Raw genomic sequence first — 14,210 nt, forward strand, 5'->3', positions numbered from 1 at the left:
CTGGCCTATAAGGACTTCAGTCAATAATAATGTATCAATAATAACAAACAACCAGGTCCTACTATAGAGCACAGGAAACTATATTCGATTACTGTGATAAACCATAATGGAAAAGAAAATGAAAAGAATACACACACATATACACACATATATAAATGAATCACTGTTATACAGCAGAAATTAACACAACATTGTAAATCAACTACAAGTTTTTTAAAAGCACCTTAAAAAGGATTGTGATATTTCAAACTCCCCTTTGACAGCTTTTATAACAACCAAACTGAAAGAAAAGTTTAGTTAAAAAAAAAAAATCCTTGTATCACCCAGGACTTGAAAGCAGCAATAATCTCTGAAATTCCTCCATGAGTGAGTGTTGCCTCAGGCTTATTATCTTAAGGAACAGTTCTAGAAGCAGCTCTTTGACCTTTCCCCAACAATATACCTCAAAATATGTTAGGAGACCAAAATGGTTATTTTAGTGATAAGTAAATGTATCTATAGATTCTCTGGTTGCTCAGTGTAAGGAATCCACCTGCCAATGAAGGAGACATAGGTTCCAGGCCTGGGTCAAGAAGATCCCCTGGAGAAGGAAATGGCAACCTATTCCAGTATTCTTGCCTGGAGAATCCCATGGACAGAGGAGTCTGGTGGGCTATAGTCCATGGGGTCGCAAAAAAGTCAGACATAACTGAGCGACTAAACAACAACAAACTGCAAGACCTTAGTAATGGCTTCACTTCTGCCTTCCAAATCTCACATCAATAGGCTTCGGGTATATTTGGACACAGAATCATAAAGGGAAGGGATCTGGGGAACTATAGGTCCTAACACTACTCATGCTGATGTAACACAATCCAGAACTTGATATTTCATGGTCACATCACAAGTGTCTCTTAAATAAAAAACCTAGTTTTAATTTACAATCACAAGTGAAGACAAAGCAAAGCATAAAAGTTCAAAGTAACAATTCACATGAGACTATACATTTTGAAGAACTCTGCCTAATTACAAATTTCTACCAACTATGTTTAAGAAAAATGGAATAAGGCTCCACTGGCCTAAATAAATAAAGGCTGTCTCAATACCATGGTGGAAAATATGTAATGGTTGATTATCCAGTATCTGCCACACTAAGCCAGTAGGAAAATTCCAACAAATACCACAATGTCATTGTTCCAATGACCCCTTAAAAGACAATTTAAACAACTAAGATGTTAAACTATATATTTAACTGCCTGGCTAGCTCAGTCAGAAGAGCATCAGGCTCTTAATCCCAGGGTCATGGGTTCGAGCCCCACATTGGGTAGTTGCTCTAAACTATATACATACATACATACATACACACACATATATATATATATATATATATATATATATAATACACTGCAAATCACCATGAGTCCAACTGGAAAGATAAATGTTTTATTTCCTAAAACATAAAAAAAACCCACTACCTACAAAATTTATGTACTATAGTTAAGAGACTACTTTAACAGTTAATTTTCATCAAAAAGAATTAGAAATACACTCCATATGGATCCACTTCCATGACGCGGGACTCATAAAGGCAATACCAGATTTGCAACTTTTATAAGATTTCTCTCCTCGTGTGAATTTTCTGAAGCACTGTGCATGAGTTCATTTGCAGGATTTTCCCCATTACATATGTAGTGTTTCTCCACAGTATGTATCCTCGCATGTCTTCTTAAGGATGAGGAACAACTGAAGGCCTTCCCACACTGCTTACATTCGTATGGTTTCTCTCCAGTGTGCATTCTCATATGTATTGGTAGGGACGAGGGCCACTTGAAAACTTTACCACACTCCTTGCATTTGTAAGGTTTCTCTGCAGTATGCGTTCTCACATGCTGTTGCAAAAGTTCAGGCCAACTGAAAGCTTTCTGGCATTGCTCACATTCATAAAGCTTCTCAGCGGTGTGCCTTCTCATGTGTTTCTGTAAGGAGAGGTGACAGTAGAAGGCTTTCCCACATAGCTTGCATTCATAAGACTTGTCTCCAGGATGCATTCTCACATGCTCCCGAAAGCAAGCAGACAAATTGAAGGCTTTTCCACACTGTTTACATTCAAACGGTTTCTCTTTAGTGTGAGTTCGCAAGTGTTTTCGTAAGGATATGGGCCAGTTGAAAGTTTTCCCACACTGACTGCACTTGTAAGGTTTCTCTCCAGTGTGCACCCTCATGTGTCCTCGAAAGGAGGATGGGTGGCTGAATGCTTTTCCACACTGGTCACATTCATAGGGTTTTTCTCCGCCGTGCGTCCTTTCATGTCTTCGAAATGACTGGGGATAGATGAAGGTTTTTCCACATTGCTTACATTCGTAAGGCTTCTCTCCAGTGTGAATCCTTTCATGCCTTCGAAAGGACTGGAGATAAATGAAGGTTTTCCCACACTGTTTACATTCATAGGGCTTCTCTCCCGTGTGTGTTATCATGTGCCTTCGAAAAGCTGAGGAATAACTAAAGGCTTCCCCACATTCCTTACATTTATGTGGTGTCTCCCCAGTATGTGATATCATGTGTCTTCGAAAAGTTGAGGAGTAGCTGAAGGCTTCCCCACATTCCATACACTTATAGGGCTTCTCTCCAGTGTGTGTTATCATGTGTCTTCGAAAAGTTGAGGAGTAGCTGAAAGCTTTCTCACACTCCTTACATTGATATGGTTTCTCTCCAGTGTGAGTTCTCACATGACTAGTAAGACTTGAAAAATCAATGAAGGCTTTCCCACATTGCTGACATTCATAGGTTTTCTCAGCAGTATGAATCCTGATATGCCGGTTGAGGGAAGAAGTACGCGGAAAGGTTTTTCCACATAATTTACACACAAAGGGCCTTTCTCCATTATGGATCCTCACATGCGTCCTTAGGTGTGAATGAGAACTGTAGGCCTGCCCACATTCCTGACATTGATACGGTTTATGTCCAGTGCAAGCAGTGCTGTGATTCTTGAGTGAACGATGCATGAAGGCTTTTTTGTATGGACTGTATTCATACTGTTTTACTCCAGTGAGTGTTTTCTGGTACAGGTTAAGATTTGGAATCTGACTAAAGCCTTCCCCATACTGATCATTACTTTCCTGGAGTCTTTCCACCACATGATTTCTGTTAAACATGAGAAGCATGTTATAAATGGTTTGACTAATAATGATTTATTAGCAAGTACAAGGATTGCAGAGCTTCCCAGGTGGTGCAGTGATAAAGAATTTCCCTGACAATGCAGGACACGCAAGAGACATGGGTTCAATCCCTGGGTCGGGAAGACCCTCTAGAGAGGTAATGGCTACTCACTTCAGTATTCTTTCCTAGAGACTTTCATGGACAGAGAAACCTGGTGGGCTATAGTCCATGGGGTTGCAAAGAGTCAGACATGACTGAGCACACACACACACACACATACATACAAGGATTACACTTTCACGGATTTCACTGAAAGGGTAAATTTTCTCACTGATTTGACTTCTTAATTTGGAAAACTCTGCAGTGGCCACAGGACTGGAAAAGGTCAGTTTTCATTCCAATCCCAAAGAAAGGCAATGCCAAAGAATGCTCAAACTACCGCACAATTGCACTCATCTCACACGCTAGTAAAGTAATGCTCAAAATTCTCCAAGCCAGGCTTCAGCAATATGTGAACCGTGAACTTCCTGATGTTCAAGCTGGTTTTAGAAAAGGCAGAGGAACCAGAGATCAAATTGCCAATATCCACTGGATCATGGAAAAAGCAAGAGCGTTCCAGAAAAACATCTATTTGTGCTTTATTGACTATGCCAAAGCCTTTGACTGTGTGGATCACAACAAACTGTGGAAAATTCTGAGAGAGATGGGAACACCAGACCAACTGATCTGCCTCTTGAGAAATTTGTATGCAGGTCAGGAAGCAACAGTTAGAACTGGACATGGAACAACAGACTGGTTCCAAATAGGAAAAGGAGTACATCAAAGCTGTATATTGTCACCCTGCTTATTTAACTTTTATGCAGAGTACATCATGAGAAATGCTGGACTGGAAGAAACACAAGCTGGAATCAAGATTGCCGGGAGAAATATCAATAACCTCAGATACGCAGATGACACCACCCTTATGACAGAAAGTGAAGAGGAACTAAAAAGCCTCTTGATGAAAGTGAAAGAGGAGAGTGAAAAAGTTGGCTTAAAACTCAACATTCAGAAAACGAAGATTATGGCATCTAGTCCCATCACGTCATGGGAAATAGATGGGGAAACAGTGGAAACAGTGTCAGACTTTATTTTTTTGGGCTCCAAAATCACTGCAGATGGTGACTGCAGCCATGAAATTAAAAGACATTTACTCCTTGGAAGGAAAGTTATGACCAACCTAGATAGCATATTCAAAAGCAGAGACATTACTTTGCCAATAAAGGTTTGTCTAGTCAAGGCTATGGTTTTTCCTGTGGTCATGTATGGATGTGAGAGTTGGACTGTGAAGAAGGCTGAGTGCCGATGAATTGATGCCTTTGAACTGTGGTGTTGGAGAAGACTCTTGAGAATCCCTTGGACTACAAGGTGATCCAACCAGTCCATTCTGAAGGAGATCAGCCCTGGGATTTCTTTGGAAGGACTGATGCTAAAGCTGAAACTCCAGTACTTTGGCCACCTCATGTGAAGAGTTGACTCATTGGAAAAGACTCTGATGCTGGGAGGGATTGGGGGCAGGAGGAGAAGGGGATGGCAGAGGATGAGATGGCTGGATGGCATCACTGATTTGATGGACGTGAGTCTTGGTGAACTCCGGGAGTTGGTGATGGACAGGGAGGCCTGGTGTGCTGCGATTCATGGGGTCGCAAAGAGTTGGACACAACTGAGCGACTGAACTGAACTGAAAGTGGAATGAACTCAATGCCACGAAAGGGGGCTCAACTGCAACCATTACAGAAACAAGTGTTTCTTAAACATGATCTCTCCAGCTGATTGTTTTCAACTGTTTCTAACACATCAATGTCAAATTTAAAAAAAAATCTTTGTGAAAATCTCTATGAACAAACAAATCTGACCTAGGCTTATGTGTGCTTTGTTTGCTTTTTAAACTTCATGACATGCTAAGATTCCCTCCTGAAATACTGCCTTCTCTGAGTGCAACTCACCTTGGGTGTCTACTCTGGTATGTGTACTGATCTTCAATGCTGAGTTCTTCCCAAACTTTTCCTAAGACAAAGGGCCAGGAATCATTTCCAGTGAACTTTGATATTTTATGTTCTTTGGATATTTTATTCCTATAAATATCCTGCTGAGAAACTGACCCATTGGCCTTATATTGAGTCTCACCATCTGAAAGCAAAAAGGGAATAAATTTTACAAGAAAGAAAGTACCTGTTAGCTCAGAAAGAAACTGAGGCATTTATCTGTGTCAAGACTTCATCAAAAACAAGTACAAGGGGTCAAAATGGTGAGCACTTTAATAAACACAGTAAAATTCTCTCAAGGTTCTAAAACAGAACTTACTGGGACCTCCAAGGCCCCATGAAACCTGTATCTACTAGTGATACTAAGGGAAATTTCTTTACAGAAAGAAAAACTTAGTTTAATATATAGATTCACATTTTTTGTGGGTAGATTCTATGATAGTTGTGACCACATCTATCTTATTAGTTAACATAATTCCTTTTTACATTCTACATCTCAGAACAGTGATGTGCCAGATATGCTTGTCTCTAAATAACTAAGTTAAAGAATGACATCATTCTTACCCACTGAGGCTAGGTTTCTGAAGGTCTCCAGCATCACATCTCTGTAGAGCTCCTTCTGAGAAGAATCCAGCAAAGCCCACTCCTCCAGGGTGAAGTTCACAGCCACATCCTCGAAGACCACCAAGTCCTAAAACAACCAAAAAATGTGCAGGAGCTTGGATGTGATTCACGACACTGAGCAACTGGGCTCAAGTCACAGGAAGCTCAAACAAGATTTTGTGGTCACCAAATACTCACTCTGTGACTCAGTCATCACACCTCCTAACTTTATGTCCACACTCCTGCCCTGATAGATTAGTGATTCAGTTGTTGAAGAATCCGCCTGCAAAGCAGGAAACTGCCTGCAATGCAGGAAACCTGGGTTTGATCCCTGGGTCAGGAAGATCCCATGCAAAAAGAAATGGCAATCCACTCCAGTACTCTTGCCTGGGGAATTTCATGGACAGAGGCGCCTGGCAGGCTACAGACCATGGGGTTGCAAGAGTCAGACACGACTAGCAACTAAACCACTACCACTAACACACTCAACTTACCTCGATATTTCTACTGTGACCACTTCAAGTCTTACTCTTCTCTAACCAAAGGATTCAGATCATGTTGGAGAAATGAAAGTACTATACAAATGAAACAATATTTCCATTTTTAAAAACTTTTATTTTCTTAACATCAAAAACATTTTATATTGCAGTATAGCCAATTAAGGGCTTCCCAGGTGCTGCAAATGGTAAAGAACCCACCTATTAATGCAGGAGACATAAGAGACATGGGTTCAATCCCTGGGTCAGGAAGATCCCCTGGAGGAGGGCATGGCAACCCACTCCAGTATTCTTACCTAGAGAATCTCCTGGACAGAGGAGCCTGGCAGGCTACAGTTTGTAGGGTTGCAGAATCAGACACAACTGAAGCAATTTAGCATGCACGCACAGCTAATTAACAATGTTGTGATTATTTCAGGTAAACAGTGAAGGGACCCATCCATACATATACATGTGTCCATTACAATATTTGCATTTTAAGAACTGTCACCCCCTTGTGACACAAGAGACTTTATAGCTTCTTCCTACAGCACACCATTCATAAGCACATGAAGCTCAAGGTCAGCCTGAATGAGGTTCAAAGGAATAAAAGCACAATGAAGGTGGGACTTCCCTAGTCCAGTGCTTAGGACTCTGCACTTGCAATTCATAGAGCACAGGTTCGACTTTTAGTCAGGGAACTAAGATCCCACACTGCCACATGGTGTGGGCAAAAATAAATAAATAAATAAATAATTTAAGAAAACGCACAATGAAGGACTGGACATTTTTCCTTCTTTTCCCCCAACCAAATATGAGAGGCCAATGGGCCAGTGGGAACCCAATGTGCTGCAAGGGCCAGCTAGCCATATTGTCTTAAAGAACTCCAGGCCATAAGGACAGTCCAACTGGCTGAATAAAATATTTCTTTTGAATAAGCATTAATTTTAACTTTTCTGTGTAACAGTTATCACAGCCCAGTTTATACTCTTTTTCTCTATTTTCATGATGATAGGAAGTAAGAACTCCATACGTTCTCTACACTCCTGAGCCAGTGCTGCTCCTCAGCAGTTCTGAGCTCTCTCTCTCTCACACACACACACACACACACACACACATGTTCCATGATGCTCTTCTACAGGAGTCATAAAACAGTACCCTTGATGACCTTAAGGAAAAGGTTAAGAGTCCTACTTTGAAAAGGACTTTACCATCAGAAACATTTGACAGTGAATTTACCCTTGACTATAAAATACATAAAGGATTCCAGTGCCTTCCTACAAAGGAAACACTGCCTTGCCTCAAGTTCCAGGAGACAGTGATTCCACACAAACCAACCTAGAGGCTGCACTCTCAGTTTCTCTTCTGTCCACGTCCCTCTCCCTGGTGGGCACATGAGCAAGTCGGGCCAATTCCTAAGCACAAGAACCACTGAGCTGAATGCCTCCCTTAAGCCACGTTTTGTTTTGTTTTGAAAGTTCATCAACCCAGTGACATTCCATGAGCAGAGGAAAGAAAACACTCTTCTGCAACAATTCTGATGCCAGAATTTAGTACCTATTCAACAGAGCATAACAGGAATATCCCTATTGTACAGGAGCTTCTTGAGTCAGGTGAGTTGCTCGTGATAGAGTTGCCTGTAGTGTTTCCTCTACTGAACATGCATGAAGAGTGGACACTGCAAACCTTAATGCAAACCATTGATCCCTGGCAATGATTGCTGGCAAGGAGGCAACGGTAGCCTTGGCTGGCGTCTGGGAACTTAATATTTGAAAGTTTCACACCACCATAATTATTACTCCCTGTCTCTAAACTGATATTTAATGCTGAGCACCTGCTTTTTGTTTGGGCATCTGGGCTTTGGGTCCGTGCTGGGCACAGTATGCTTACACAATCAGCTGTCAATAAAAACCTCAGGGCACTGAGTCCCTAATGAGCCTCCAGGAAATAGTATTTCATGTGCTGTCACAACCTGGGCTGTGAGGTGTGTTATGTGTGACACCACTGGGAAAGGACTCTTAAAAGCCTGCACCTGGTTTTCTTCAGATTTCTCCTCATGGGCCTTTTCCCTTTGCTGAGTCTGCTTTGTCCTTTTGTTGTGATACATTCTAGTCATGAGTACAACTCTGTGCTGAGTCACGTAAGTCCTACCTGCAGAACCACAGGTGGTCCTGTGGCCACTAGACACATCAGAAGTGGGATTTGCTGAAACAATCCAAACTCACTAAAATATGGGAAAAGCACTCTCTGGGAAGTGGAGGAAGAAGGAAGAGCGGATGACGATGGGGTCATCTGGGGTATGAAAGGGCGACTGAACTGCCTGCTGTGAGGTTAAAAGTTGATCAAGGTGAAAATGAGCGATCCAACTCCAGGAGGGCCAGCTCACTGAATATACCGCCTGCCAGTGGCCATACTGGCCAAGTGAGAGGACAATCAAAGTCCAGCCCAGGGGACACCTCTGATTTTTGCTCTCTTCTGGGCAGGAGGTGAAACGCCCCTCAAGTTCCCAAAAGTGAGCTTTGGGTCGGGAAAAAAGAGTTAGAAGACCGTACTGCATTAGAAGGAAAAAAGTTAAACCAGTTCCTAGAGCTGAAGCAAAAGTTTAGACAAAGCGAAGGGCAAGGGGCTGTCCAGTCTTTCTTCAGCTTGGCATGCAGGGCTGGCCTTCTGCTGGCATGTGGGAACTTGGGTCTGGGCGGCATTCTCACCACCCTGACAGCGTGGCTCCTCTGCCCTTTTATGCTAATAATATGGTTTATGCTGAAGAACAGTTTTCCGTCTGGGAGTCTGGAATCTCAGTTCAGACTAATCACAGGTGTCTACATGACCAGCCCAACACAATCCTGGTAACTGAGCCTCTCATTAGTGTTCCGGGTGGATGGCATGTCAACCATGTTCTCACCACAGTAGTGGGGGGTGGAGGGAGGAAGACTGCCCTGTGTGATTTTGAGGGGGGGAGTGGGGAACCCTTGGGATCCTGCACTCAGTCTCCTCAGGAACTGGCCTGGGCACCTTTCTCCTGCTGACTCTGCTTTATTCCCACGGTCAGAAATCAGAGCCATGAGCACGGCTACACACTGAAGCCAGGGAGCCACTAAGTAAATCTGTGAAGCCAGGGTGGTCTTGGGGACTACCGTGGGCTGAGGGTCTGTGTCCTCCGCCACCAAATTCAGGTTGAAACCTAATGGTGTTTGGTGGTGGAGCCTTATGGAGCTGACCAGGGATGGGATTAGTGCCCTTATAAAAAGAACCCTAGAGTGCCTACAATAAAGGAGACATAGGAGACTTCGGTTCCCCCCTCTCTGGGTCCAGAAGATTCCCTGGAAAAGAAAATGGCAATCTACTCCAGTTTTCTTGCCTAGAAATGGACAGTGGAGCCTGGCAGGCTATAGTCCATGGGGTCGCAAAGAGTTGGACATGACTGAGCACACAAGCACACACACACATATATATCTTGATATAATTCAACATATTCAACATATTGGTTGAATTTGGAGAGTGAGGGGCCTGTCATTTGGGTTCATTTGCAGTCTGGTATGAAAGCTGGTTCTACATTGAGGGCTGAGTCTCATTTCACAGAGGATTTTTTTTTTTCAATATTTTTGTCAACTATATATGTCATATACATTTTCCTGCACTGATGTTATCTATACAACAGAAAACACTACCAACTCATAGGAATTACTTCTAATCATCTTAGTGTTGTTGAAAGCCATTTTATAATATTCAACAGTCATACATAAAAAAACACTCTTACCAGTAGGAAACAGATGGTAATATGCATGATTAAAGGAAAACAGATGAGAAAAAAATTCAAAAACTAAAAAAGAAAGAAAAAAACATATAAATTGTATGAAGTTAACTGTTTTCTCCAAGACAATTAAATACAAATGACGTGTGACCAGCTGACCTCTTAGTCAACATTATACTAGCAATCCAGTCCAGTACAAACGTGCAGTACTAGAAAAGAGGTTGTCTCAGTGCCTAACTAAAACAACTGCACATGTATGACACCAACAGAAAAAAAAAACGATAATCATAGAATAAGATGCTGAACAAGATCTCAGGATAAAAACTCAATATAAATTTCATTACCTTTCTAATTAAAAGCAACAGCAAATTGGAAAGGTCACTTTATTTTTTGACCACACCATGCAACATGTGGGATCTCATTTCCCTGAATCAAACCCAATCCCCTGCATTGAAAGTACAGAATCTTAATCAATGGACCACCAGGGAAGACCCAGGAAAGGTCACTTTGAAAAGATAACACACACCATGGTAAAAACCAAATTGAAGTAGTACAAAGTAAGTTTAATAAAAGCTATAAAAAGAATCTAATAACTAGACTACCCTGGTGGTCCAGTGGCTAAGACTTTGAGCTCCCAGTGCAGGGAGCCTGGGTTCAATTCCTGGTCACGGAACTAGATCCCGCATGCCACAACTAAAATATCCCAAATGCTGCAACTGAGATGCAGTGGAGCCAAATAAATAAATAATGCATTAGAAAAAGAAAAAAGAAATAGAAAAATTTAAAAATACCAAGCACTGGAGAAGGAAATAGCAACCCACTCCAGTATTCTTGCCTGGAGAATCCCAGGGACGGGGGAGCCTGGTGGGCTGCCGTCTATGGGGTCGCACAGAGTTGGACACGACTGAAGTGACTTAGCAGCAGCAGCAGCAGCAAGGATAGTAACAAAGAAAAATGAAATAAATGACAAGATGACACACATTCTTAACCAAAATATCGATCCACCCAAGACAGACCTAGGATCTTTATAGAATCCCATGAAATCCCAAAACAGATTTTTTTTTTTTAGGATTTAACAAATACTAACTTTCCAACCTAATGAGAACAAATGCCCCTAAACAGTCAAAATATTCTGAAGAACCAGAAGAAAATCTGACTGGCACACTGCAAGGATTTTAAAGCAGCAGCACTCCCGAAAGGATGAATTGGCAGAGGAATGGGCCATTAGATCTACCTTGAGGAACAGAGTCCAAAGCAGACCTGTGTCTAAAAGGAGAGCCAAGCAGAAATGACAGACACTTCAGCACAAAGGACAGGACAAACTGGTGTCTAAGTAAGATCCATGTATACCCACAGGTTTCAAGGATAATAAACAATTTATTGCAGATTTAAGCAAAGTATATTGCAAATAATAAACAACAGTAGCATCAACTGTCACAAATTAAATAACTGATATTTTGGGGTGAATCTTCACCACCTTTACCTATCATGCTATGTGGTATTTCTTTCACTTCTCTGCAGCTGTACAGGAAGGGAAATCTCTATTACTCTGACATGTTTTTCCCCAGAACTTTCGAGGCTATGCCCCAGAATTCCATTTGTTAACTCAAACAGACCTCAGAAACTTACCACAGACAGGTGATTTATTTTTAACAAGCAGAATGCAAGATATTTCCTTTTTTTTCCTTTCTTCTGAAACTCACCCCTTTGAAAATATTTTATTTTCTGTTTCCCGCTGTATTTATTAGATGTATTTTACAGTTGCCGAAAATCCGAGGTTCCAGTAAGCGAACACATCTTTTCAAGGTAGCAAACCCAGGGAGGGGCAGGGCTGTACTGGTCCCCAGACAAAGATGACCCAAGGGTCAAGTGCAGCCACGCCATCACGTGGGGCACCCCTCCCCCATCGTTCACTGAAGTGCTCTCTGAACAAAGGACACCAGCAGTGTCCCCACTGTGTCGACTGTGCATTTTGCTTGGGCGGGGGTGGCGGTTTGAGGGGTGCTGCCCCACCTGATAGTGCGCTTTCCTTGACCTTGGCGTTAGTTTTTCTCACTTCCCTTGTGAGAACCCACGGGTCAGGAATTATTTGCCTTTTCCCCTCAGGCGTTCGGTCAGCTGACAACTAGTGTCCCTCCAAGAAATGAGGGCTGGAGTTGGGGTCACTCAGGACCGAGGACCTACCAGGTGACCCTTTCCAGTCCAAGGTCCCCAAGCAGGTCTCCTCAAGCTCCCCGCCCGCCCCTGCAGACTGTCCGCTGGGAGGAACCGACCAGGGGCTGGTGTTCTCGGGGCCCCGTGCGGAAGGCACCTGTGAGCATCGGGTCACCCGGGTAGTTCTGAGACCGCTGACACACACGCGCGGACCGGACAGGACGCCAGGACCCTACCCCGGGACCGCTTCCAGCTGGTTCAAATCAGCCCTTCCCGATGTTGAGCCCGGCCCCGCTCACTCACCATCTCTTCCCCGCTCTGGGCTCTCCCGGGAGTCCTCCCCGCGGCCCGGGCAGGTGAGAGCCACAGGGACCTGACACCTGGGGCCCCGGGGCAGGTGCGCAGCATCGCCAAGGCCCCCAGAGAACTACTCTGTCGGGCAGGAAGCGTGCCCGCCCTCGGCCCTGATTGGACGATGCTCCTGACACTCTCTTCGTCCGGGATTATGATTGGGAGATGCTTCACACCTCACCGGTCTGATTGGGCAATCTTCTAACATTTTTACTGCCGGGGCTCCTGACTGGAAGGTTTCCCGAGACCCGCCTTCTTGTGCCCCTGATTGGACAATTCTCCGGCCCCGCCCGAACGCCTCCGATTTTTCCCGCCCTCTGATTTATAGAGTGATTAGGCTTAGGGATACCGTCCACTATCCCGGAGCTCTGAGCAGAACTCGCTCCTGTGCCGGCGGGTCCTCCCAAGTCCTCCTCCTGGACCCGAAGTCCTGACTCAGTTTTCACAAGGGGCGTCCCTGTCCGGAACCGGGACTAGAGAGGACTGGACAGCGTGGGTGAGGAGGGAGTCTGGTGATCTCTGGGGCCGGAAGTGGGGCAGGGATTAAGGTCACCGTGGAAACATGCCTTTAACTTAAGAACAAAGACGCTCAGTGTAAAATAACATCACACTCTGCAAGTGGGGGTCTTGCTTGATTTTGACGTGTGACTTTTGACACGCGGAGGCCCCGCCCTTCATCCTTGTCTTCACTATTGGGCCTTGAGGTCAGCAACCCAGGCACTATCCCCCGTGGAAGGTCAGACTTCCAGGCCCCATCTCCGTGCAGGACTGATCTCAGCATATCCGCAGGTGTGAGACATCACAGTTCTCAGCTGTACATTTTGCACTGCAGGGAAATTTATGTCTGATGGGGTTTTTAGAGTATCCCCAGAGAATTTTGAAAATGAAAAGGGTCTGGTATTATATAATAGTGTGAATGTACTTAATACCACATTTTTTTTTTTAATGATTAGAAACACTTTTCATTCCTAGCCTCTTGGCGACCCTTAAGTATCAGAGCCATCGAAAAAGCACGTTGTCCTTTGAATCTTCTCAGGAAGAGTGGATGATCACATAATTCTTAAGGTAAATCACAATTAAATGAAGATTATTTATTTATTGGTGGGACTTTTCCTGTCATTCGCTTCCTTTATACAGTAGTGTAAATAGCATCAAACAGAATGAAAAGTTTGTTAAATGCAGCCATAAATAATTACAATAAATATCCATCAAGTAACTTTACAACGCATGTGTTTAAGAGCGAAGGGTTGGCTCTGTTTGGACCTTTATGTACTATCTGTGAGACGCAATTCTGTTAGCAGCTGACATTTTAAAATGGTTAAGATGGTAAATTTCATGTTATGTGTGTATTGCTTCCTGCATGCTCAGTTGCTCAGTCTTGTCAAACTCTTTGTGACCCTATGGACTATAGCCGACCAGGCTCCTCTGTCCATGGGATTTTCCCTGCAAGAATACTGAAGTGGGTTGTCATTTATTCCTCCAGGGGCTCTTCCTGACCCAGGGATCAAACCCTTGTCTCCTGCATTGCAGGCTTATTCTTTATTGCTGAGCCACTGGGGAAACCCACGTGGTTTTTGCCACAATATTTTTTTAAAAGGTTTTTTAAGGCTATGATATCCCTGAGGCAATTGAATTCCTACCTTAACTAATATAAAACAACAATAAAAAATACTTCTATAAATTTGTGATGGACCTGAAAACTCTAAATACCCTTAC

General features: G+C 43.3%; 1 protein-coding gene across 1 annotated transcript; it reads right to left on the reverse strand.

The window, feature by feature from the left end:
• Positions 1 to 1,406: 1,406 nt before the first annotated feature.
• Positions 1,407 to 12,593, reverse strand: ZNF555 (zinc finger protein 555). The gene is made up of 4 exons (NM_001082449.3): positions 12,447 to 12,593; positions 5,724 to 5,850; positions 5,121 to 5,304; positions 1,407 to 3,120 (listed from the first exon to the last, which is right to left on the reverse strand). The coding sequence occupies exons 1-4, from the start codon at positions 12,447 to 12,449 to the stop codon at positions 1,560 to 1,562; spliced, it is 1,875 nt and encodes a 624-aa protein (NP_001075918.2). The 5' UTR covers positions 12,450 to 12,593; the 3' UTR covers positions 1,407 to 1,559.
• Positions 12,594 to 14,210: the final 1,617 nt, after the last annotated feature.

Source organism: Bos taurus, chromosome 7, assembly GCF_002263795.3.
Source record: "Bos taurus isolate L1 Dominette 01449 registration number 42190680 breed Hereford chromosome 7, ARS-UCD2.0, whole genome shotgun sequence".
NCBI classification, from domain to species: domain Eukaryota; kingdom Metazoa; phylum Chordata; class Mammalia; order Artiodactyla; family Bovidae; genus Bos; species Bos taurus.

Coding starts and splice junctions, on each gene's coding strand:
- ZNF555 (NM_001082449.3), bottom strand. Junction 5,305..5,723: donor CAGAAACCTAGCCTCAGTGG/GTAAGAATGATG, acceptor TTTTGCTTTCAG/ATGGTGAGACTCAATATAAG. Junction 3,121..5,120: donor TACCAGAGTAGACACCCAAG/GTGAGTTGCACT, acceptor CATGTTTAACAG/AAATCATGTGGTGGAAAGAC.